This window comes from Cydia splendana, chromosome Z (genome assembly GCF_910591565.1).
Source record: "Cydia splendana chromosome Z, ilCydSple1.2, whole genome shotgun sequence".
Lineage (NCBI taxonomy): Eukaryota > Metazoa > Arthropoda > Insecta > Lepidoptera > Tortricidae > Cydia > Cydia splendana.
This window is the reverse complement of record NC_085987.1, coordinates 27,571,808-27,594,847: the sequence shown is the minus strand read 5'-3', so window position 1 is coordinate 27,594,847 and position 23,040 is coordinate 27,571,808. Positions and strand designations below refer to the sequence as shown.

At 35.9% G+C, this 23,040-nt stretch overlaps 2 protein-coding genes and 1 long non-coding RNA gene across 4 annotated transcripts in view; 1 reads left to right on the top strand and 2 right to left on the bottom strand.

Moving 5' to 3' along the window:
* Positions 1–2,649, bottom strand: part of LOC134804698 (chondroitin sulfate proteoglycan 4) — a 31,526-nt gene extending 28,877 nt beyond the window's left edge. The window contains exons 1-6 of the mRNA XM_063777839.1: positions 2,299–2,649; positions 1,978–2,114; positions 1,625–1,771; positions 1,353–1,496; positions 924–1,105; positions 565–778 (exon numbers count right to left, since the gene is read on the bottom strand). Coding sequence (XP_063633909.1) covers positions 565–778; positions 924–1,105; positions 1,353–1,496; positions 1,625–1,771; positions 1,978–2,114; positions 2,299–2,365 — 891 coding nt within the window. The 5' untranslated portion in view covers positions 2,366–2,649. The remainder of the gene's footprint in view (positions 1–564; positions 779–923; positions 1,106–1,352; positions 1,497–1,624; positions 1,772–1,977; positions 2,115–2,298) is intronic.
* Positions 2,650–4,238: 1,589 nt separating this feature from the next.
* LOC134805047 (uncharacterized) lies at positions 4,239–5,219 on the bottom strand. Its single transcript, XR_010146240.1, has 2 exons — positions 4,846–5,219; positions 4,239–4,612 (listed from the first exon to the last, which is right to left on the bottom strand). It is a non-coding gene; the product is annotated as an uncharacterized LOC134805047 (long non-coding RNA).
* A 4,783-nt stretch (positions 5,220–10,002) lies between these two features.
* LOC134805317 (chromatin complexes subunit BAP18-like) lies at positions 10,003–17,097 on the top strand. Of its 2 annotated transcripts, none has more exons than XM_063778636.1 (5): positions 10,003–10,129; positions 10,211–10,302; positions 11,505–11,606; positions 12,219–12,330; positions 16,871–17,092. In XM_063778636.1, exons 1-5 carry the CDS (start codon positions 10,109–10,111, stop codon positions 16,976–16,978), a joined length of 435 nt encoding a protein of 144 aa, XP_063634706.1. In that variant the 5' UTR covers positions 10,003–10,108; the 3' UTR covers positions 16,979–17,092. The 2 variants fall into 2 exon arrangements, with proteins under 2 accessions (XP_063634706.1, XP_063634707.1); XM_063778637.1 differs by having other exon boundaries at positions 10,095–10,129; positions 12,219–12,393; positions 16,871–17,097.
* Positions 17,098–23,040: the final 5,943 nt, after the last annotated feature.

The following is a 23,040-nucleotide window of genomic DNA, read 5'->3' as shown; positions in this document are numbered from 1 at the left end:
GCTTTAAAATCTTTTTAAAGATGGGTTCTAGCATAAAGTGTACATGATCTTTTTTGTAGACAGTTTTATGTAGATTATGTAAGTAAAAGAACATTTTTTACTATGGGCCACCGTTTACGAGTTATATATGAAAAAATATAAAAAGGGACACCCAAAAACCCCCCATCCCCAACCCGTTAGCTTCACCCCCAACCTCCGGTACTTTTAGTATGTTGTATAATACACCGTTCCCTACAACTGTGCCAAAATTCGCGTATACACGAATAATTTCCCCTGATTATTAGCAAACATGAATAATAAAAAGAAAAGGGCAATAAATTGAGACATTTAATTGCATGTAGCATCTAATCTAAGGTATTAAGCCCAGGCAGTTCTATTATAATCCTCCTTGGATCCAATCCACAAATTAATACAATTTACAAACAACTAGGTTTTTTTAATATATAATTTTTCATTGCATTAATACTCATTACAGCACTTGAAGCAGAACTAAATAATTGTACTTTCAGTCACAGTCTTATAGTTATTTAAAGTCAAAAAAAAAAGTATTTTAAAAACAGGTACCTCTATTAGTGAAGGATTGAACAACAAATGTATTTTATGCCACTGTCCATCGCTGACTCTCACAGTGTGTACAATTTGTCCACGCGCCATTTTAACTCTGACCACTCCATCTAGTATTTCAACACCAAGAAAATCAGACACTGAGCCTCTCCCACCTCCAGGATTGTAAAGAATTATAGCATTAGGTGTTATTGTCTTGAATTCAATCTGCCATCTGAAAAAAGTATATATTGGGATACATGAATGGAATCTATGCTGGCATGTGCCTGAATCCACTAGATGATTCAAAATAAAGAAAATTTCATTTAAGTCTCCATTTCAAATTAAATACTCCAAGTTAAAAGTTAAAATATACAAACCTTCCTCCAGCCCTAGAGTTGATCTTGGGTAGTATAAGATAGGCGCCTTCATCAATGAAGCTGATGTCTGAGTTAATGTCTGCATCAAATTCAGGTGCACAGTTCCATGTGACACCCTCTACGTGCACTGAAGCACTGCGACTTCTAGCTTTTTCTATTATTTTAACTCCATTATAAAACACCTGTTGAAATTATATAAAAATTAAAGGCTAATGAAGAAGACAGATCCATACCTGTCACCATGTGTTAACACTTTCAGTGCCAAGAATCCATAGTCGGGTTCATTTTGTATTGGTATTGGGGGTCTTGGCACTGAAAGCATTAATACAGTAACCTGAATATTAAAATAATAATAATTCATACATCTATAAAATTATAAAGATTATTTAGAAATGTAATAAAGCCATACAACATAATAATAATACTCACATCCTCCATACACCCTCGGAAGTTTTCCATGTGGCCCAGGAACAGTTCAGAGAAATCACCTTGACCTCCCAGAAATACTCCAAAGTGTATGTTCAATTCAAAGAATCTTCCGGGTAGTCTTTTTCTAACAGTAGTATCATCAACCTTTAAATTTTTTTAATAATAATTAATGAAATATTGCAATGCAACTAATTTACTATATTAAAAATTGTTTTATATTTACCTAATTGTCTATATTATTCTGATATTAAATAATAAGTGAACAAAGTTACCTTCATAGTTAAATTAGCTTCCCTCCTGATGATGCTAACATGGTGCCATTGAGTGTCATTGAGGAATATTCCTTTAGGTGAAGACAGTTCACTTTCACCAGCACCTAGGTTTATGTGCAATTTTATTCTCCCAGTCTCTAGCTTGATCTAAAAAAAATATTTAAATCAGGTTGGCAACCCTTGTAAAGTTTAATTCCAAAACCATGTAGTCCATAAATTTAATTAATTATTTTAGGACCATTCCCCTTATGGATGAAGATATTCAAAAAGACAGAAGCTGCGACATTTATGATTGATGCAAATAAACATACAATAATGTCATATTATACATAAAAAAGGTGTTGGGTACCCACCATGCAATAGTCAGTTTTTCCTGCAGCCAGGAGCAACAACGCATCTGACAGATGTGTTCGAAACCGAAAACTAATGTCTGTGACACCCTTTGCTTCTTGAAGTGGGTATGTTATAAAGCTAGCTCCATAGAAAGATGCTGAAACATTAATGAGCAAATTGTTATTCAACATAATAAAAAAGGAATGATACATTATAGGTACAAATGACAATGAAACAGCTGCAATATTTTTTATGATTAGGATCAAGTACTCCAACATTTTCAACGTGTGTAAATTCGCTTTCAGTAGATTTGGGTTTAAACCTACGCCAGTTTTGCTTACCTTTGTCGTAAGCCAATCCCAGAGGGATAAAAGACAAAATAAGAATAAGTTCCATTTTAATAAACATAGAGACACGATAAAAGTTGATCTGTTCTTCTTAGCGCATCTTGTGTATCCCAGTTATAGTAGAGAAGTAAAAGTTAAATTTGTTACTCGATAATTCAAATGTGGTTTCACAAAGTACAAATACATTTCCGACACCCGAAAGTCAACACTGTAGCCACCGAGGCGTGGCGTCAAACAAAGGCTCAACCGTCCAACAATTCACAATTATCATGTCTAACACTGATAACAATATTACACTGGCAAGATAGGACACGACCTTTCAACTTTTGTTGTAATTATAAATAAAATTATTGAATAAACACATCATTCATCTCAAGCATACTACTCTGCTTTATAATATTTTTTAATCATAAATCTTGCTTTCGTTTTTCTTGAGGAGTTTTGCCTCGGAATCTAGGTTTTTCGCATTCTTTTAGAGAAAACCGTAAAGCGATCTTTGGACGAACAATTTAACTGTGCAATATATTTAGCGCCAGCAACGTACTTATTAGCCGCTTTTATGCCTGGTTTACAAGACCACCGTCGTATAGAGGAACCCCCTTCTGGGAGAACAAGCATGTCAATGAGTCAGTCGGGTTGCGGTTTTATATAATAATCATAGCACAGTGCAAGTGCAAGTGTTAATTTACTTGACTCGTGGCTCGTCTGGCGGCTCTGCGCGCGCTCGCCTGGCTCACTAGGAGGAGCGGTTTTTTGGGCACGAGTCAATAGGGCTTGCGATGGGCTCGCGTAAAACGTCGTGGTTATATCCTCTTTGGGTTCGCGCGGGACGCGCGCTTGCTGTTTACATTCCCGTTTAAAATCGATTAGCTCGACGAGCTCACGAGCTCGAAGCGAGACACGAGATGAGCCGCGCGCGAGCCGTGCCACGAGCCGCGAATGTAAATCTAGTATAGTAACTCAAAGAGAATTATAGTGATTATATTCTCTTTGGAGTATATAACCAGCCGCGCTGTCGCCGTCGCCACGCGCGAGTGTGGAGTCGAATTCGCGGATGTGCGAAATCGTTCGCGCTGCGATTCGTGCATGAGTGTGGAGCGGGCTTTAAACGCTTAAACTGTTTTCATAGACAATGAAATATGACATTGATACATCAGTAGGGCTACCGCCAATACCGAAAATCGTCAATTGCGGGCATTTTTCTCTGTCACTCTAATTACGCCTTCATTGGAGTAAAAGAGTAAGATCCCCGCAATTTGCGAATTTCGGTTTTCGCGGTAGCCCCTCAGGGCGGTTTGTTTACAAAGGGTCTACAGGGAAACGCAAAATTCGAAACTCAGCTATCTGCCTCTTTATCGCTCGAATGTGCAAGATCGATAGAGAGGTTAGTTAGATAACAAAATTTCGACTCTCTAGTTTGCTGTAGACCAAAGAATATAATACTCACTAGGAGAAGAACGATAACTCCATACAAAAAAATGTCCCTTTCAAAAGTTCGTTTATACTACTAGCGCTCTGGTAGGATACCATTGTAATTAGAATTGACAACCCGTTTAGCCTAGCGGGTATTGGCAGTAATCCAGTTCAGGAAGCTAATGGTCCTGGGTTCGAATCCCAGAGAGGGAATTTCTTTTTGTATTTTTTTCTTTTTTGTTGGGGTCAGGTTTTTAAGAGCCCATCAACGTGCACACTAGCGCCACTGCTGAATACATTAAACTAGTTTTTATGTTATTGGATTCGTCAATCTACCCGTCCAAAGTTAAAACGGCCGTTTTTGTTTTGAGCTCATAGATCGACGAATCCAGCAACATAAAATCTAGTTTGATGTATTCAAAAGGTACCTAAATACACAATACAGTCCGTAGCGGCCCCTTTTTTAAATACATGTCGTTAAATTTAAATAATCACGATTATTTAGCAGTGGCGCTAGTGTGCACGTTGTTGGGCTCTGAAATTAGCATTTCACAAATAAGTAAAAAAATACGTTAAAAGATAATGATTAGGTACTATATTCAGAAATTCGTGAAATATAAAAGGTAACAAAAAGTTACGTATTATTAAGATATAAATATTTTCATAATACATATGAATACATACACTGATATGGCAAATGGTTACAAGTTGTTATTACATCTATCCGGTTATCGGACATTTTCTGCTTCACAGCTCCGCGCAGCGTTCTTGGTCACCGGGATACTAGTTTGGATATGCGGCAGATACGTGCCCTTCTGAGCTTTTTCCAAGAAATCATATGACGGCCCAGGATTATATTATTATCTCACGCTCAAGCCATCTGCTGATTCACTTTCTAAAACAAAATAGTCAAAAAATTAAACAATATAATCTATCTCCCTAATTACTAACGTCGCTAATTCCTAGGGTTACCAGCTTAAACAATGTGGGGTTTTACATCTATGTTGAATTTTGATTATAATTTCGGACGCGTCCGCGGGACTTACGGGGATAGTAAGATTAAATTATTATATTTGAATTTGGTAATTAGCACGCTCATTTTTATTTAAAGATTAATATATATCTTACCTTGAAATTATCGCTGTTTCTGATTTACTACAACGGTTTCCACACACACATTAGGGCTTTCCATAATCCGGATAAGAATTGTTGATAAAGTCGCCATTGCCGGATACATACAGCAAGGAAGGAAGAGAGACAACGGTTTAAATTTAACTAAGTCTGTGCGAAGACGCATTTAGATATGTTGCTCGTACATATGAATAGATTTTATTTTTAAAATTAATAGGTAAATAAATATATTTCAAGTGAATAAATCGTTTTATATGAAAATTGATATTTTTGCATTAAATGACTTAAATGACAGCATTGACATTACAGACTTTTATCTTGTCTATGTTCTTACCGGCCAGACCCAAATCAAGGCCTATCAAAGAGGCCAATTGACAAAGAATTTTTTTTATTTTATCAAGGAGGGTAGAGGCACGTCTACCCTTCGTAGATTTTATGAACATAGACAAAGAAAAACTAAAATATAATAGATAATAATATACATATATCAAAAAATAAATAATAATTTACATATGACTACTTCATAAAATACAAATCAAAATAATTTGATTTGTTCCTAGAAATCGCATCTATAGACAAAGCCAGTTCTAGCAATGTTGCTGTAGTAAAATATTTTGATGTTAATTACTGGCAATCTCGTCTGGGAACGGACAACACATGCACAATTTTGAAGGGTCACATCGTTTCAAGGAAGTCAATAGGCCTTGCTGTAGACCCTCACATTATGAGTAATTGTGGTAGTGGCGCCCCCTACGCAGTGTTTCGCGTAATATTCCTTATTATGACGTAAAAATAACACTTGCACTGCGTATGCTATCAAAAAAATCAAAATCGTTGTAGACTTTTCTTTTGATCTAATTAAATTGTTTAATATTTTTTTGTTTAATTTGTCGATTTGATCATCTCGTCCAGGGATGTTGCGAATATTCGCATCCGCATCCGCAACCGCGGAACTTCCGCATTATTTTCAAAATCCGCATCAGCATAAAATCGATGTGGAGCTTAATGTGGATGCGGATGTCGAAAAAGTCGGTACAGGAACGTCCTAGCGGCGGCTTAAGTGCTAGGTAATTTCGTCATTACCTATATCGAAATCGTCTAGATTCTGAAAAGTCGGCCAAGTTACTGTTTATTAAATATGACGCACCTATATTCTTGCTCAAATACTAAAAGCTTCCTTCTTTTTTAAATAAAAATTACTAAAATGTAATATTAGTAGTTTTTTAAATACTTAATCTTTACATCTGCATCCGCGGATGTGAGCCTTTAAATATCCGGATCCGCATTCGCATCCGTGGATGTCAAAAAATCTGCATCCGCAACATCCCTGAATTCTAGTCTATACGGGCCTTTACATGCTTTGGCCCATTAAACCTACCCTACACGATCAATGAAATACAAAGAAATCTCGTCTGCACTTTAGGTGGAAATATTCGAACGCATCGCTCAGAACTCTCAAGCCCCCTCCAGACTATGCGCGTGAATCGCGGGCGAAGCCGCGAACGCACGTGTGTAGTCGATTTTCGCAGACAGCGAAATCGACTCCACACTCGCGTTCGCGGCTTCGCCCGCGATTCACGCGCATAGTCTGGAGGGGGCTTCAGAAGAGCGCAAAACGCAGCTTTGGCACTTTTGGCAGTGTTGCCAACTTGGCATAAGTGATGCCAAATCACTCACTTTGGCACCGAAATTTTCCATTTAGCATCTGGCATATTTATTAGCATAATTTAGTCTAAGCCAAGTTTGCACCAACTTGGCAGCAACAATATGCGCCATCGCCTTATGTGGTTTATATTTTCATATGAATTTTGACTTATGTGGGCGGATGGACGTCGACGGACTATATATCGTCACTTGTAATATGAATTAACGTAACCGCCAAATGACGATTTTTGGTAGAAGCCAAAGACTAATATGCAAATTAGAAAAAGTGGTGTAACTTTTTATGTACAAATGTTATTGAAATCGTATTTATAGCAATTATTTTGATATTATGAGATCTTTAAACTAAATAAGGTATCAAAAAGGCTGCTACTATAGTTTTGAAAATAGCATGGCGTTTGCGTTATTTATTTTTTTATTAATAGGAGTTACATTAGGGTTTAGTAAAAAAAAATAAGAATAGTTTATGGTACGTCACGGAAAGGTACGAATAATTGACGTAAGTGACACAGTTTTCAAAATTTGGAGTTACGTTACAATAAACAAATTATAGCATTTTCAAACTTATTCTCTAGTCATAAGGTCTAAAGTATAATAATTTCTTCGGTTTGGTAAGTCATGAATAAAACTGGTTTTTAAGTACGAAACAGTTTTAATAATTGAAACCTCTGTCTTAAAACAAACTTACTTTCTACTTTTCTTTACTCCTTTTCCTTGCTTTGCTTTTCTTTTCCCCTTTTTTACAGCATCTGAAGCTTTTGCTGCACCTTCAGCTTCCCCTTTCTTCGCCTTCTTATCCCTTCCCTTTTTTATGTTTCCCTTCGTCTTTTTTTTCCGTCACATTCATCAATTTCCCCCCTTTGGTCTGTCTTTTCAACATCATTAGTTGGATTTTCATCTTGTATTATGTCGTCCAAATAATCAATTTTGTCGACATAAAGGCAGCTGTACCTAAATAATCTTGTACACATTGTTTCGGTATGGTATGACCTCGTCGTCACAGAGTTTTTTTAGGTCCTTGTATTTTCTTGTGGAAATTGGCAATCCCTGTTCATAAAGGTTTTGCAGAGCACCACTCGATGCATTAGTCGTTACGACCCGTGCATCGAATTGACCTTTTCCCTTCCCCTTTCCCTTTCCTTTTCCTTTTCCTATTTTTGCTGTCCCTAGACCCAATGTTATTTTGAAAGTAAGTATCACCGTCGTCCTTCATTGTGTACTTAATTAGCAATTCATTAAAGTTTTTTTTATTGTTGCGATTCTGATGTCTTTGAGTCTAAAATTTGGATTTGAAGTCGTTTTTGAAGTAAATACTTGATCGGCTATAATCTCCCAGTTTATGAGGTCTGTGTGGTCCAAGGTATTTACAACATAAGGCCGTGGTGTCTTGCGTGCTGGAAGCATGAAAGTAGGCCATCATTGTACTGGGCTCCACACACTGAGTTTTGGAACCTCACGTTCTATAACACTATGCATCGAATCCACCGGCATATAAGTGTGCCCCGGTAGGAGATAGTTTACTTGCACTGATTGTACATTTTTTGCGTTCTCTAGAAAGTATTTCAATATGGTCAGTATTACTTGGTTTTTATTTTGACCCCAGCAAGAATCGCAATAAAGAATTAAGTACATATTTTGTTCCTTTTTTGTCAACGTCAAGGAGATATTGATATAAACAGGTCCCAATTTCGCAACTGAATCCATTCTGTGTATTGGATCCAAACACAGTTAAATTGTAAACAGCATACTTATTTCTGCTGTAGTATAGCAGCATACTCTGGCCATGTGGGGTATTCAGAACTTTCTGAAAATCGAAACTAGCCATCACTGTCGAGTTATCGTTGTATAACATAATATATTACGATGTATTTCAGCTCGTTTGTAGCATGTTTTTTTTCCTCGAGGTGATTTATGTACTCATTGGTCTCTTAAATTAATAATTAAAGTTAATATAAACTATAATTTTAGTTTATGACTATGTCACATTTTTGTTTCAATCAAAAACTTGCTGAAGCTACATTGAAATATAAATGTTCTCCGCCGTAGCCTTTTGTCATTAGTAAGGTACACTTGTAGCTTGGGTTTTTTTTATAATAGAAGTGTTTGTAATCTCGGTTTAAAGTTTGAAACTTGTCTGATCTAGGTAAATCAATTTAGCGTAAGAGTCAATCGGTTGTAATGTGCAACAAAATGAGTAGGTAACGTAAGAGTCATATCTATAAACAGATGACTCTTACATTAATTAAATTTTTCAACTTTGGACAGTACCTCATACTAGTCAATGCGAAACTAAAAAAGCTTGTCGTTACGTTACCCTATAGTAAGTTATTTATAAAAAATGTGTCTTACATTAATTCAAAGTCGCTAAAATGAAAAAAATGGTCTGATTTTGGTTAACGTATTCGACTTTTTTTTTTCAAGGTATCGAAATTTTAATAGCAGTAATCGACAGATAATCAAATTTGCAGTCGAACTGTATACTTAACTCAATTTCGTAATTTTGGCGGTTACATTAATTCATATTACAAGTGACGATATGTCCTTATATTTTTTTTGAATGGCACATAAATTCAGTTAAATTAACCTCTGATGTTTTCGTGGATAGACATATTCCGTTTTGCAGATTTGATCAGACAACCAAGGTCAACCAGGTTGGGCGAAAATTGTCCCATCTGGACTGGCCTTCACTGATCTTGTAGGTATTTACCTACATACATTTACAGAGGGCATACCACGAACGCACGAACGTCTATAATGAAAATTTCGAGCAACTATGTACCTCTTTTACTCCAACTAAGGCGTAATTAGATTGACAGAGATAGTAGCTGGAAATTTTCAATTTTCGATGTTCGCGGTTGTACCTACGCCTGAAACGGAGAAGCTTTGCTCGCATTTTGAGCTCACTTGGTCAATAATAAGGCTGGCCACAGACGCACGGAATTTTCCGTACGGAATGACAGGTGCAAACGAGACATGTATAGTTATATGTATAGCGACGTCCCGTTCACACCTGACCGTCCGGAAACCGAATGAAAATTCAGTGCGTCTGCGGCCAGCCTATATTGCCAAACAACAGCAGGCTCGTAACCGGCGTAACTATAGTGTTTCAAGCCATTTCCGTTAGTAAACAAAAACGACAAATTAAAAAAAAAAGTAAGCGCGCAGGATTATCATCCCATAGAAACATAGAAAATTTGAATTTCGCGCCTTTTTCTACTGACAAAGTACGGTGTTTTTAGTGAATATTTTTAGACACCATATTATTTTAAGTGTCTATTTTCAAGTGACATTTTAGCATTTTTTTTAGCATATTTCAAAAAACTTTGGCATACTTATTTCAAAAAATTTTGCATAATCTAGACATTAGTCTAGCATTTTTTCAAAATCCGAGTTGGCAACACTGACTTTTGGCAGGTGTTGTATTTGATAAATTTGATTGGCTCAAATAATTGTACCGAATGTACTGTACGCCCGGTTTTGCAGTTTCTTAATGCTTCTACATCAGAACATTCAGAACTGAAACCAATAATTATTGTATCTGCTGCGTGACAGTGTTTTTAAGTAACTTCTGGGACACACATAAATATCCATTCTAAAAATGAATAACTCTGCTGCAAAGGTTGGTGTTCCACAGTACCTATCTGCCGCGGAGGTGCCAATTTTCTTTCCTATTACCTACTTTATTGGTTTATTTTGGCAGGTTGGAGAGATATTTCGGGAGGCAGGTACAGCTTTTAACAAGCTTTCTGAAATGACTATGCTGTTACATCCTGTTGGTGACTCGCAGCCCGGGTATGTCGTTTCTGTACTAACGACTAGAGAAATATCGTCAGGCTAATGAAGTAGACTTAGACCAAGAAAAGTCTGCAGCGATTTTAATAGTCCACGCAGTGCAAGTGTTATTTATATGTCATGATTTCATAGAAGTTTGACGTTTAAAATAACACTTGCACTGCTTGGGCTCTCAAAATCGCTGCAGACTTTTCTTGATCTAACTCTATCAGTCTTTAGGTCTTTCAATGTAGATTTTGTTGCTTAGATACCTATTCCATATAAAAGTTGTAATCACAACTATATGTAGGTATATGTATTTTTTATTACATGTGCTTTTTATAATACTAATAATACAGTATAAACTCCTTATAACGTAGCTTGATATAGCAAATAACTCTTTATAGTGTTTAAGTTAACTGACTTCGGTTACTTTTCATAGTATATAATACCTATGCTGCACAATAATGAGCTCAGTCCTTTGAAATTCATTATAAAGAGCTTATACTACAGTAGTCATCTTCATCGGGTTAAACTTAATTCAGCAGGTTGCTATGAAATATCAAACCTCAAGGAGTTTTGTTTTACTAATCACAATAAATGGTAAAGCAATTGTTACTGATAAAAATATTTAATAAACCGGGTTACTGGTTATTCCATTTATTTCTAATACCTAGTTTTATCTAGGCTATATATCACTGTGGCCATAACCTAATTGTGCATGTGTTGTTGTGCAATTCTAAACTAAATTTTAGTAAACATGAAGGTCACTATTTAAATAGCACATTTTTGATAAACCACTGAGGAGCGGATAGAGGAGCAGTAAAAATGAGTTAAAAATAGAAACTTGATGGTATACCATTAGGCTTAATATTCCAATATGTGGTACTAGATGCATCAGGCGGTCTAGCATGAGTTGCGTTCTCGCACGCGGCTCCATACATCAAGCACGACTTCAAGTATGGACTCGCGCGCGAGAACGCAACTTATGCTAGACCGCCAGAAGTCACACTGACAACAAAAAGGCCTAACATTTCATATGCAACTGTCAAAATTTGCTATTGAATCAGTTATCCTGATGTTTTAGTTAAAGTTCAAAAACAAATGTTTGAGATGCACATGACCATATATGAAAGGTTACCTAACTTTAAACTCAAATCATACATTAATCTGCAGGTCAAATAGGAATGTTCTAATTTAATTTATGTCCTTCAATTTATCAGAGGCAAGTGGACAGATGAGGAGATAGAAATGCTCAGGTCTTGTGTACACCGGTTTGCTGTGGACCTCAATAAGCTTAGCCAGCATATCAAGAATCGGACTGTGTAAGTATATTACAATAATATTTTTGTAATATTACTACATATGTGTTGTTTTGAGGCAAAAACCAACCTCAGCTCCTGTAAACAAACCTTAAAATACTGTTAAATTTCATAGAACAATATTTTCAGTGTTTTTGACAACCTCGAGCACAACCACTAGGTTGATGATTAGTTTCTATGGTGAGCCTTGCCCACTGTGGCCAGTGTAATAAAACCTTACGCTGTGGTTTTCCATTTACATATTTCATAACGTTATTATAATTGTTAATAAATAATAATGTAATAAAAAATATTGCTGCCCTGTTACAGAAAAAAGCGTATCTTATTGCATACTTCCTATCTAGATAAGCTGGTTTGCCGTAACAGGGTAGAGTGATACCTTTTGAATGGTATTTCAAACACAAACAAAATACGTATAACGTTATAATATCGATTTTTTTTTCATAATGTATAGGTCTGCCTTTAAATTCTATTGAGAATTAGCCAACGTGGTATTGTATATAGCTTTTGCCTGACAATATTTGATAAATCTGTAATATTACATAAATTTAAATATTATTTATTATTTAAACATGAAACATTAATATATTTAGCCATCCCGATAACCTGTTTCAGAACACAAATCCGTACTACTCTAAAGAAGAAGGCTTTTGAAGATGCAGGTATACCTGTCAGGCAGGTAAGCAGTACAGTGACCAGCCACAGCCAGCCTCCCCAACCGCCTCAGGTAGCCACTCAGTCTCCACTCAGAGCCCTCAACCAACAGACGGTGTTAGGAAAAAACGCAGAGGTTCAAATCTTCACTAACTACTTAGTGCAAAATCTTTGTCACTTGTTATCAGTTGTTGTGTTTGTCTTTTGAGTTTCGGTTAGTGAAGTTTGAATATTTTTTAAATGTTTTTATTTTATTTTTTTAATCTTTGTTTCCCACTGGGCTGTTGATTGCATGTGCTGATATTTTAAAAATATTTCTACTTAGTGATTGTGTTATTTTTAAGATATATTCTGTCTCTTCAATTTATTTAAGGGGTGGCCTTGAATAACTGGACGAATTTCAACCATAAATTCTGATGCCAGACTAGTTGTTTTTAGGGTTCCGTACCCAAAGGGTAAAACGTATTACTAAGACTCCGCTGTCCGTCCTTCCGTTCGTCCGTCCGTCCGTCTGTCACCAGGCTGTATCTCACAAACCGTGATAGCTAGACAGTTGAAATTTTCACAGATGATGTATTTCTGTTGCCGCTATAACAACAAATACTAAAAAGTACGGAACCCTCGGCGGGCGAGTCCGACTCGCACTTGTCCGGTTTTTTATCATCAAGGCGAAGTAGTCGCCGTTTTTGTAACATTATTTATTTCCCAAAATAGTTATAAAATCTGTAAAAAACACATTCTATAGGTAAAGTCAAACTACACGACCGGCAATTTGTTATTACGACCTAAGCCCCTAAGGTGTTTAGTCGTATACACACCTAGAGCCATACCTTAAACGAACATTTAGACAGATAATATAATGTTATGTGGTTAAAGTTTATCCTGTTATTGGGGTCCACAGTGCAGTATGTAACGGAACTTGAAAAAAAAAAACAATCCATGAATTCAGATTAGAAAAACTGGCTCCTCCAGCACCTACATTAAGATATTAATACAGACAGTATTTAGTTACATATACAGGGTGAAATTTAAATCACTGGCCATATTCATTCCCGGCACTAGGTTACACTTAAGGAATCTATTTAGCAAAAAAAAGAGTACACTTTTTTTTAATTTTCATTTTTCAATTTTTAAATATTTTCCACGAGTCGTGGTCACCCTATTACCACAAATGTAAACAAACCTAATAGTAGGTTTTAACAACAACATCAGCAAAACCCTTATCTGACCATCACTAAACCTTATAATCGTTGCAATAGGGTCCACCCAGTTAGTATTGGCGATGGTAGGCAGGTTTATCAATTTCGAGGGTAGTCCAAACCATTCCGCGCTAGCGGTAAACATAACGGTAAGCATAAATGATTAGTCACTCGTCACTCGCCAACCTTAAAATAATAATCGCGCGCGTACTAAGGTTTAAAAAAATGTTTTCGAACCGGGAATATTACGAAATGGTACGGTGTTATTTATTAAGTGGTGAGTGTTTACGTGGTGCACAATGATTATACGAAATGGAATCAGTTCCGCGCCTTCGCAGACAAGGATTGAATCCAAGAGTACCATCTCGTGGGACAATTTTGGCAGCAAATCAAAATTTGTTAGACTTTTTTCTGTGGGGTGAAATAAAAAGACGCGTCTACGTGAACGAAGCCGAAAGCCTGTGGACGATTTAAAACGTAAAATTGTGCGTGCATTTGACCAAGTGCGAAACAACGTTGTAGTGCTTAGAAAACTAAAGAACAATGTGCATAAACGTGCCGCACTTTGTTTGGAGCAGCACGGATTACAGTTCGAACATTTATTGCAGTACAACTAAAGTGCAATTACTTGCTTCAGTAAGTACCGAGGGTGATATGTAAATAGTTTAATTGCGTCGATTTTGAATCAAATGTACATAAGTTGATTCAATTTTTTAAATACGCCTGACCTGAACAGAAATAACATTTTAGATTAAAAATGGGTTGCCTTTGCATTTTGACGGTCCTAAGCCCGTTAAAGTATGAATGAAGGAAAAATTAGCAACTTATGTAGGTAAGCGTCTTATCTCGCTGCAATAGGGTTCATAATTGGTGACGCGATTGCAAACAGCGGGAGGGGCGGGGTGTCAATGACCTTAACTGATAAGAGAGAAGCGGGTGTAGTGGGTAGTTGACGGTTCACCATAACGTACGAGGTTTTTAGGACAACTTGATGATGATTTATTTCGAAAAAAATGTACTGAGCGGAATTAAAAGAAAAAACACGTGTTTAATATTTTTTCGAGTTCTTTCGGGTGTTTCAATTTGGCCAGTGAATTAAATTTCACCCTGTATAGGTAGGTCCAAAAAATAAATATTTGGTTAGAGGCTTTAATGTTAGCATGGTCTCAGTGTAAATATCCATACAGTTTTGATGTTACCTATCATAATGCAGGATATATTTACTGCAAAATATGTACCTAGTTATTGAAATGTGTTATGCAAATTAGTCAATATTTTTAAAACAAAAAACAAAGAACACATTACGCCAATAATTATTAACATAACGAGTTCGCTGTAACTGTATGGACATGTTAAACTGTGGCATGATAGTGTAAGTAAGATAAAAAGGGGAGGGAGAAGACAAACTGGTCTGGAAACTATCTTATACCTAGACATTTTGAAGACAGACTATTTTGAATAAGAGTATTTTAATTTCGTCCTTATTTCATTAGTCAAGATTTTACCATAAGATGGTTCCCCGACTTAATGGAAAATGGTGCACGAAACTTAATACAGCGTAGAAATGAATGTTAACCTTTGAGTTGGCAACGGGACACAGTGTGCCATCTTTATGCATTTTTTCCTAAACATAATTATTAGGTAGCCCTCTCTCTGGAGCCACAATGAGGATTGAACTCACGACCTTGCACGTTATTATGCGTCAAATTAAGGTTTATTTTTATAACAGTATTACTATGATACAAAGTAAAAAGCGACATAATAATAAATATAATTGCATTGATAAAATAATATCAAACCTATTTTTAAAATGTATTTTTTTAAAGATTTAATTAGAATGATTTTTGAAAACATGAGTAAGGTTAATTAATTAGAACCCTGGCTAGGTAGGCATAGAGATGGGTAGGGGTAAGTAAATACTGAGTATTTACTCAAAGCACCCGATAAAAACCCGTATTTACACATTTAGGTGGGTAAAAACGATTGCTTATAAAATATTAAAAAAGTGAAAGTAAAAAAGTTTTTGAAAAAGGCCAATTTTGTTTTAAATAAGAAGGTATTTACTTTAAAAATATGGTACTTAAATTCTATCTATGTTCTAGATAACTGCATGACCCGCAAAAGTGCGTGTTTCCGCGGCACTTACGACCTTTTATTAAGGGTTTTTTAAAGAAAACTCAAAAATGACTCAACCGATCATGTTCAAAATATTTTTTTTGGTACTCATGTGCTAATTTCCCGATGTGTTTTCATATTTTTTCTGACCTTTGGTTCGAGAGTTAACTATAGAGAGATAAACATTTATTTTGACCTTTCGAAACAATTTTTTTCCAAAAATATTCAATTTATCCAAAAATGTTCTTAGAAACATTCCAGTTATTTTACAAGACCCATTTAATGATGTGCAACACGTTGGTGACTTAAGAAAAAAAAAATTGTGACTATTAGTTACATGTATGGACGTGCCCCTCTTAAAATACATTTCTTACAATTTTGAGTACTTAATCCAGTACCGGCTTACAAAATACACCTATATTTTAAAATTTATATGCCCCTTTCAGCTCTCTAAATAGTTTATACCCACCAATTTGGGTATAAACGAGTAAATACGGGTATGTTGAGTAAATACTGAGTATTTACTCGGTATTTACCCGTGAGTATTTACTCACTACCCATCTCTAGGTAGGCATAGTGGGATTTTTCAACATGTCCGAATTGGAAGAGCTCTTAGGTAACGTTTGGACGCCTCTCTAACTATTCTAAATAATTAGTTAATTGCAACGTATAAGCGTAGTGAAAAAAATAGATGTAGACATTTAATAAAGGTCCCTATTTCGGACCTGGGTATAATAGTAGTTAAGCTACTTTGTTGTTGTGGAGTGACCTAGAGTATTATCGGCTTTAGTGGATAATATTGTTAGATTAAAAATATTTTGCATGTCAATAAATATATTAAGCTATTTTTATTTTGTTACATCGATTGACGCAACTTTAGCACATTTTACAAAAAAAAGTGACTGGTAACAATATTATTTTATTAAACGGTGAAATGTGCTTGGGTTGTATTCGTAGATCCACCGTGTAGGCTTGGTGTCTAGATTTGTGCCAGTAGGACTTTCTTGATACTCGGCAATTTCCGGAAAATTACACAGAAAATAAAAGGAAGTTCCCATTTACTAGAAATTTCGTTCGTTTCGTAGTGAGAATTTTCCGAAAATTTCCATATAGAAGTTTTCAATTTTACATACTTTTTGACGGTAGCTACACTAGTAGCTCGATGTAACTACATTACTTAGAAAGTAAGTTAAGCAATAAAAGCGTACTATTAAGTTATTGTTTTTCAATAGTAACATGGAATAGTCCCGTAATATTTGTCGACTATCTGTACGATTAAAACATGTTGTGCGTGTACAGGTGACGCTGAACATGCTTAACGCCTCGGAGAACGAGGTGGACGTGGAGGGGCTCGGCGGCGACGTCAAGCTGGAGTTCGAGGCCAGCACCGAGGAGGTGGCCACCTGAAACATGTTTGGCTTTTCCTTCTATTAAGCAGGAAGGCTTCAAAACGCACCCCAATATAGACTGAGTGTGACAAGACAACCTTTAGTGCCAATCGCGTGAGTCCGCCTCCGTCCTAACTTCCACCTTATCAGATATTGTCTATTTACTGGCGGCTCCGTAACTCATAACTTGTCATATTCTTTATTCATAGCATATAATGACTGTTAAAATTGTTATTCAAACTGCAGCAGCATTGTTAGTACCTAAACAACCGTATTTCATCATCGTAAGTGGCTCAGTTATTTTCTGTTTTTAATATCCTATTTCCTAGGAGTGATGTACTAAATATAGTTGGGCATGCATTGCTAGTGAATACTATGCTGGAAGCCAGTACCATGTTGCATTACGCGTGAGATTTGGCCGTATATATAAAGCACAATCGAACTAAGACAAAGGTCGAAATCTCTAGAACAGCACTGAATTTTGTTATGTAGGTGGGTCATTCTTTGATTTGGTGTAAATGCATGTCGCCCGGGTTTTTCGGTACTAAACGAAGTTGGATCTTTACCGTGTCTTATACTTATAAGTAGTAAATAAAAAAATAGTAGTACAGGCCGTTTTCCATTTCACGATATCTTAAGAAGATCTATGTTTTTTAAGGCTCCAAAGGGTCAAAATGTCACTACCAAGGCGTGTCGCCTGACCAGATTTCATCAAAACATGAGCTAAAAGTCAATTTAAATGTAACTTTATGGCTAGTATTTACTAAGTGCCTAAAACTATATTAGTTAGTATATTCATTATTGATTGCACAAATTAAATTGTGTCGTACAGAACTACATGGCAGCATCGAACTTTTGCGGCATCGCGGTACCGTCATTTCCGTGTATGCTACTTGCACATCATATAGCTGTCCAATAGCAGGCTGTGCTGAGATCCTGCCACTGCCACCGCGCGCCTTTCGTCGCATATTAATCGACAGTGGGAACACACTTCAACATTTGTGCCCGTATAAATTTTATTTTTAAATAATAACTCGATTACCGTGGTTTCGTCCAAAAAAATGTGTCAGTTCCGTGTGTCTTATTTCTCGGTAAGTGGAAATCATATTAATACGAATCCTATTTGATATGATAACTTATTCGAATTGTTATGATGTAATTGGAAGAATGTTCTGGAACATTAACTATGTTTAGGGTTATGAGACAAAATTATAGTTTTTATCATTACCGTGGTAGTCATTACCACGGAACCACGGTAATTACTATTCTTCCACGGTAAGAACATGAAACGCTTTTTTTATTGTTTATAGTCTCTTAACAAAATTTGCCGAAGGAAAGTTATTTTTTCTTTGTTGTATTTTATTCATATACTATAATATTTCACTTAAAGTGAGAAAAATATATAATTATTTATATGGTGAAAATGATAATCTGTCATTACCATGTATTATCGCCATACAAAGTCATCACCATGACACTTTTAAAATTGCGAGGTCCATATCTTCGCAGATAAGTTTCACAGAAAGGGACCAAAACGTTTTTCAACATTCTTGCATCCTAAACATTTGATTATGGTCAAACAAATACCCAAAATAAAGATTTTTTATTTTTTTACCGTGGACCCGCCGATTTACACCAAATCAAAGAATGACCCAGGTATGTTAATAATTCGTGTCCAGACCATCGGACATTTTGGGATCTTGCGGAACCGCCGCCATCTTGGAAAATTTGTTTCATCCTTTAGAAATTCGATTGTGCTGTCGATAACATAGACCAGGGGCCTATTGCATAATAAAATACAATTTTTTGTATGTAAAATCACTATTAGCTTGTATTTTTTATGCCATAGGGCCCTGATGTCCAATGTCGGATAGTTAAACCCCCCTATTCATAAAACTTTACGGGCCTGATTTAGTTAAATTATGTTTTATCTCTCAAATACATAAGTCAAAATGAAATATAAGGACAAACGATTATTAGCTAATTGAGGTTTGTAGCGCGTTTATGAATAAGGGGGTTAGTAGGTAGTACCTAGTAGGTTTGCCATTGCCTTTTTAAAAGATTATGAGAAAGTATATGGACGCTACAATTCAGAAGTCCACCTTGTCGGGGTTGTCTTTATTGCGCACTGAACTCATTGTAAATAATATGAAGCGTATCTAAGGGGCGTGCGTTAGAAACCAAAAGACTGCTTCAGTGTAGTGTATAGGTAATTAAATAATATGGTGTGCGTTGGTGTCCAGTTAATATTGGGTGACGTGAAATTCTAAGCCACAAAAAAGTGAAAGTGCACCATGAAAATATAAGTAACGTGAAAGAGTGAGCTGTGAGAGAATCAGGATCTCTGCAGGCTTCAAAGAAACGGAACTGGTTTATGGACTTCCTGAAGAACCGGTAATTGTGTGTAGGTACAGTCAGCGTCAAATAAATAGTGACGGCTGAGCGGCCCAAATGTATCGGAACCCATTCTTATTTCTCTAGTACCTATAACACACCTTATGTTATAGGTACTATTTGGCCACTTCGGTCTTCACTGTTTATTTGAGGCTGACTGTACTAATTTTACGTACAGTTAGTGTTAACGATGAAAATGCATGTAACTAGTTACTTAGCGTTTTCTGAAAAAGAAACATGGCATTATGTACCTTTGAAGTGCATGAAACAAAATGTTATTACTTATTGTGCTCATTTATAGTTCGTTTTTTTTAGCATTAGAAAGAACTTCAAAGAAGGTAAGCGATCTTGACATGTGTTTTAATTGAAAAACGCTTTTTAAAAATCAATAACTATTACTTATGAAAGCAGAAGAACATAAATGATCGTGTTAGATTCATAATTATTACATATTTGCCGTAACTTATTTTTGAAACGTGTTTTTCAATTAAAAGACACATCAAGATTGTTTACCTTATTTCTAATGCTAAAAAAAACGAACTATAAGTCCTCATAATTCTGAAAAATGATTAGTACCTATCACGTTTAATAATGCATTCAATTATCTATTCTTAGATTAATGCCATAGAATTAAGTTAATTGTAGTTGTCATACACAGCATTTGCCATAATACTATCACATGATCTGTAAATGGTGGTAAACGAAATGGCCTGACTTATTCATATGATATGTTGGTGTATCCCGAATTTTGAGGCACCGCTGGGTTTGGCTACTCAATAAAAGATACAAAACTAGTAGGTAACCTAGTGTGGTGTGACCTTTGACTATACTGCATTCCAGATAACATTAAACTGTAGAAGATGACAAAGATCAGGGTTTCTAAATCTTTTCCGTTAAGTTGTAGGTAATATTATTTTTATACAGAGGATCTTGCTCATTACAATAATGATACATTTAATTAAATGTTAATCAAATAAAACAAAAAGAATATGCAGTCATGACAATATAGTTTTATAGTTTCTATTTTATAAATGTAACCTATCTAACTAACCATTATGGACTTTCGGCACCATTATTTCCGATAATAATTACTAAACAACATATTTGTTTTGAAAAGCGTATGCAACGTCACCACACACCATAAGATTGAAGCGAAAAAAACCTTATTGTAAAATATTATTTTTACCACTTCGATTGCGCGGACGGACAGACAGACACGGCGGTTTTATAGGATATGATAGTTGGCTATGGAGTCCTAAAAAATTTTTGTAAAAATGTATTTATGAATCATGGCGTTCAATTTATTGCAACTAGGTAGTTTGTTTACCTCTGCCTCTTTGGATGTGCATTATACGGGAACTTTCTTTATTTAGTTATAATACAAAAAAGTAGCTACAATTACGTTTGTAACAAGTATTTATAAATTATTATGTGAAATAATTGGTGAAAGTATTTTCAACTTCGATATTTAATGTTACGTATTAAATGACATTGCTTATTGATTGACTTCAGACATGAAGAACTAAAAGAATGTTATGTAAAGAACCATTTTTCCTCCCGTCTAATCCTATCTGGAATGGAGTATACCTAGTAAATTCTCTAAGTTACCAACTTGCACAGTCAAGCCTAGTAGAAACGCAAAACGGTCGCATATGTTTTAACAGCCATTTTATGTTTAAGACTTATGTAAGCGTTTTTTCCGGTCTTAGTTAGTTACACATGGAAACTAACGAAGCTACCGCGGCACCTAGAGTAAGAAAACCCATGAAGCTACACGTTCAATGCCTAAGACCCAATAATAATTTTATTCTACTGGACTTAGTATAAATTATTTTATCATGAGCTTATTGTACCGATATTGTATGAGGAAGTAAATGTATTTGAATATAGATTCTTAAGATGTATAGGTATGTAATTGTATTATAGTTTGGCTAAGGATGTCATACTAACTATTTGTTATTATGTAGTTGTAGTCTTAGAGCATTTAGTAACTGGATACCTTCTGTCATTTTCTGTACAAAACAGTCTGCCGATTTTTGCGGGGGAGGGGCACGTCAAGTGTTTGGTTATTTCTACGTAACGTGCAAATAGCCATGTCAGATAAACGTCAGTCCACACAATACTTTTGTCCGGGTAAATATACCGGAGTTTCCCTGGACCTGCTCTGCCCTGATGTGAACGCAGCCCAATGGGTGAAGAAACTAGATATTAAACTATAGTACCTATTCAATAAGGAATTGATTATTAAGCGACCAGCTTGTAGCCATACGATTAAATAAATAAATACTTTTGTATTGTGCAAGGTTTTCGGCAGAGGGGTAAGCTCTTAAAGGCGACTCCGGTTATTAAATGCTCTAAGTATGTAAGTAGTCCATTATCATAGCTATTACATAAAACGTATACCCGGCGTGGAGAAACATAGTGGTGAGGCAATACGAGTATACGCGGTGGCCAAAAAATGATATGAAACAGCCAGTTTTTGGGTTGGTCCCATAGTAAAAGTCGCTCAGTATAATACCAAAACCTCCCTGCCAACGGGAATGCACTTATTTTTTGGCCACCCTGTATACAGATATAGTGCATACCTAATCCTTCACGGAAACGTACGAACGTGACGTGTCATGCCATTTGAGTCAGTGCAGAAAGTACTGAGGTTGACTGAAGTAGCATATAACTCATTACTTATATATAAGTTACTCTATGGCATGTAACGTTTCCAAGAAAATACGATGGTAAAGGATTATTCACTACATATTCTGTAATCGATGACTAGCAATACTACTAACAAATAAGAATTAAAAAAAATCGTGTATAACAATTACAATGGTCGTGGTCGGTTCAGAATTTTAGCCTTCTGTAATTGTGACGTCCCACGGGTAAAGGTACCTTATGTCGCTTACGCTATTATTAACGCCGATATTATGCTATGATACGTAAGCGCCAGCCGCCATAAGGTACCTTTTGCCGTGGAACGTCACAATTTATTCTACGTTTGAATTTAATAAGTAGCATTTCAGATTAAAATCGGTCATTTTAAAACAAGATATGAAGTTACGACACTGTAATCTTTCTTGATCAAACATAAATTTAATAAGGCCGAAACAAAATGACTGAATACCAGCTGCAACTTGCGCGTGTGTGCAGCCCCAATGCAAATGGTTTATAGTACTGTACCCGCCGTAAACCATAATTGACCGGAGCGTAGCGAAGGTCTACGTTTCGACTGGAGCATTTTGCTTTTGTATGTCCGGATGTTCTCATCTACAGGTCGCAATTCTTAACTGAATCTCGTGAAATTTTGTGACTGGATTCTGTCTAAATAAAATTTTTTTGTCCGTCCGGTTTTTTGAATTTTTTTAAAATGGCGGAGTCGTGATAGCTCGCGCCTAAACAAATAGTGGTATCGGTACCATACGAGTGTTTTCTTTTTGAGATATGTTTATAAATTAAATGGCCAAAAATTCAGAAAATTTATTTCGCTGGTTTCGGAGGTATTGAGATATTTAATTTTAACTAATTTTAATTTGAGAACGAGTAGCTAAATTTCGTCAACCCATCTAAGAACTATTTGGCTCAGTTTGTAAACGTTCGCTTTTTCTGTTTGCACAGAGGGTCTGGGTTCGATCCCCAGTAAATGTATGCTGGGATATTATAACTTTTTGTATTTTTTTACACATAAATTTTGTA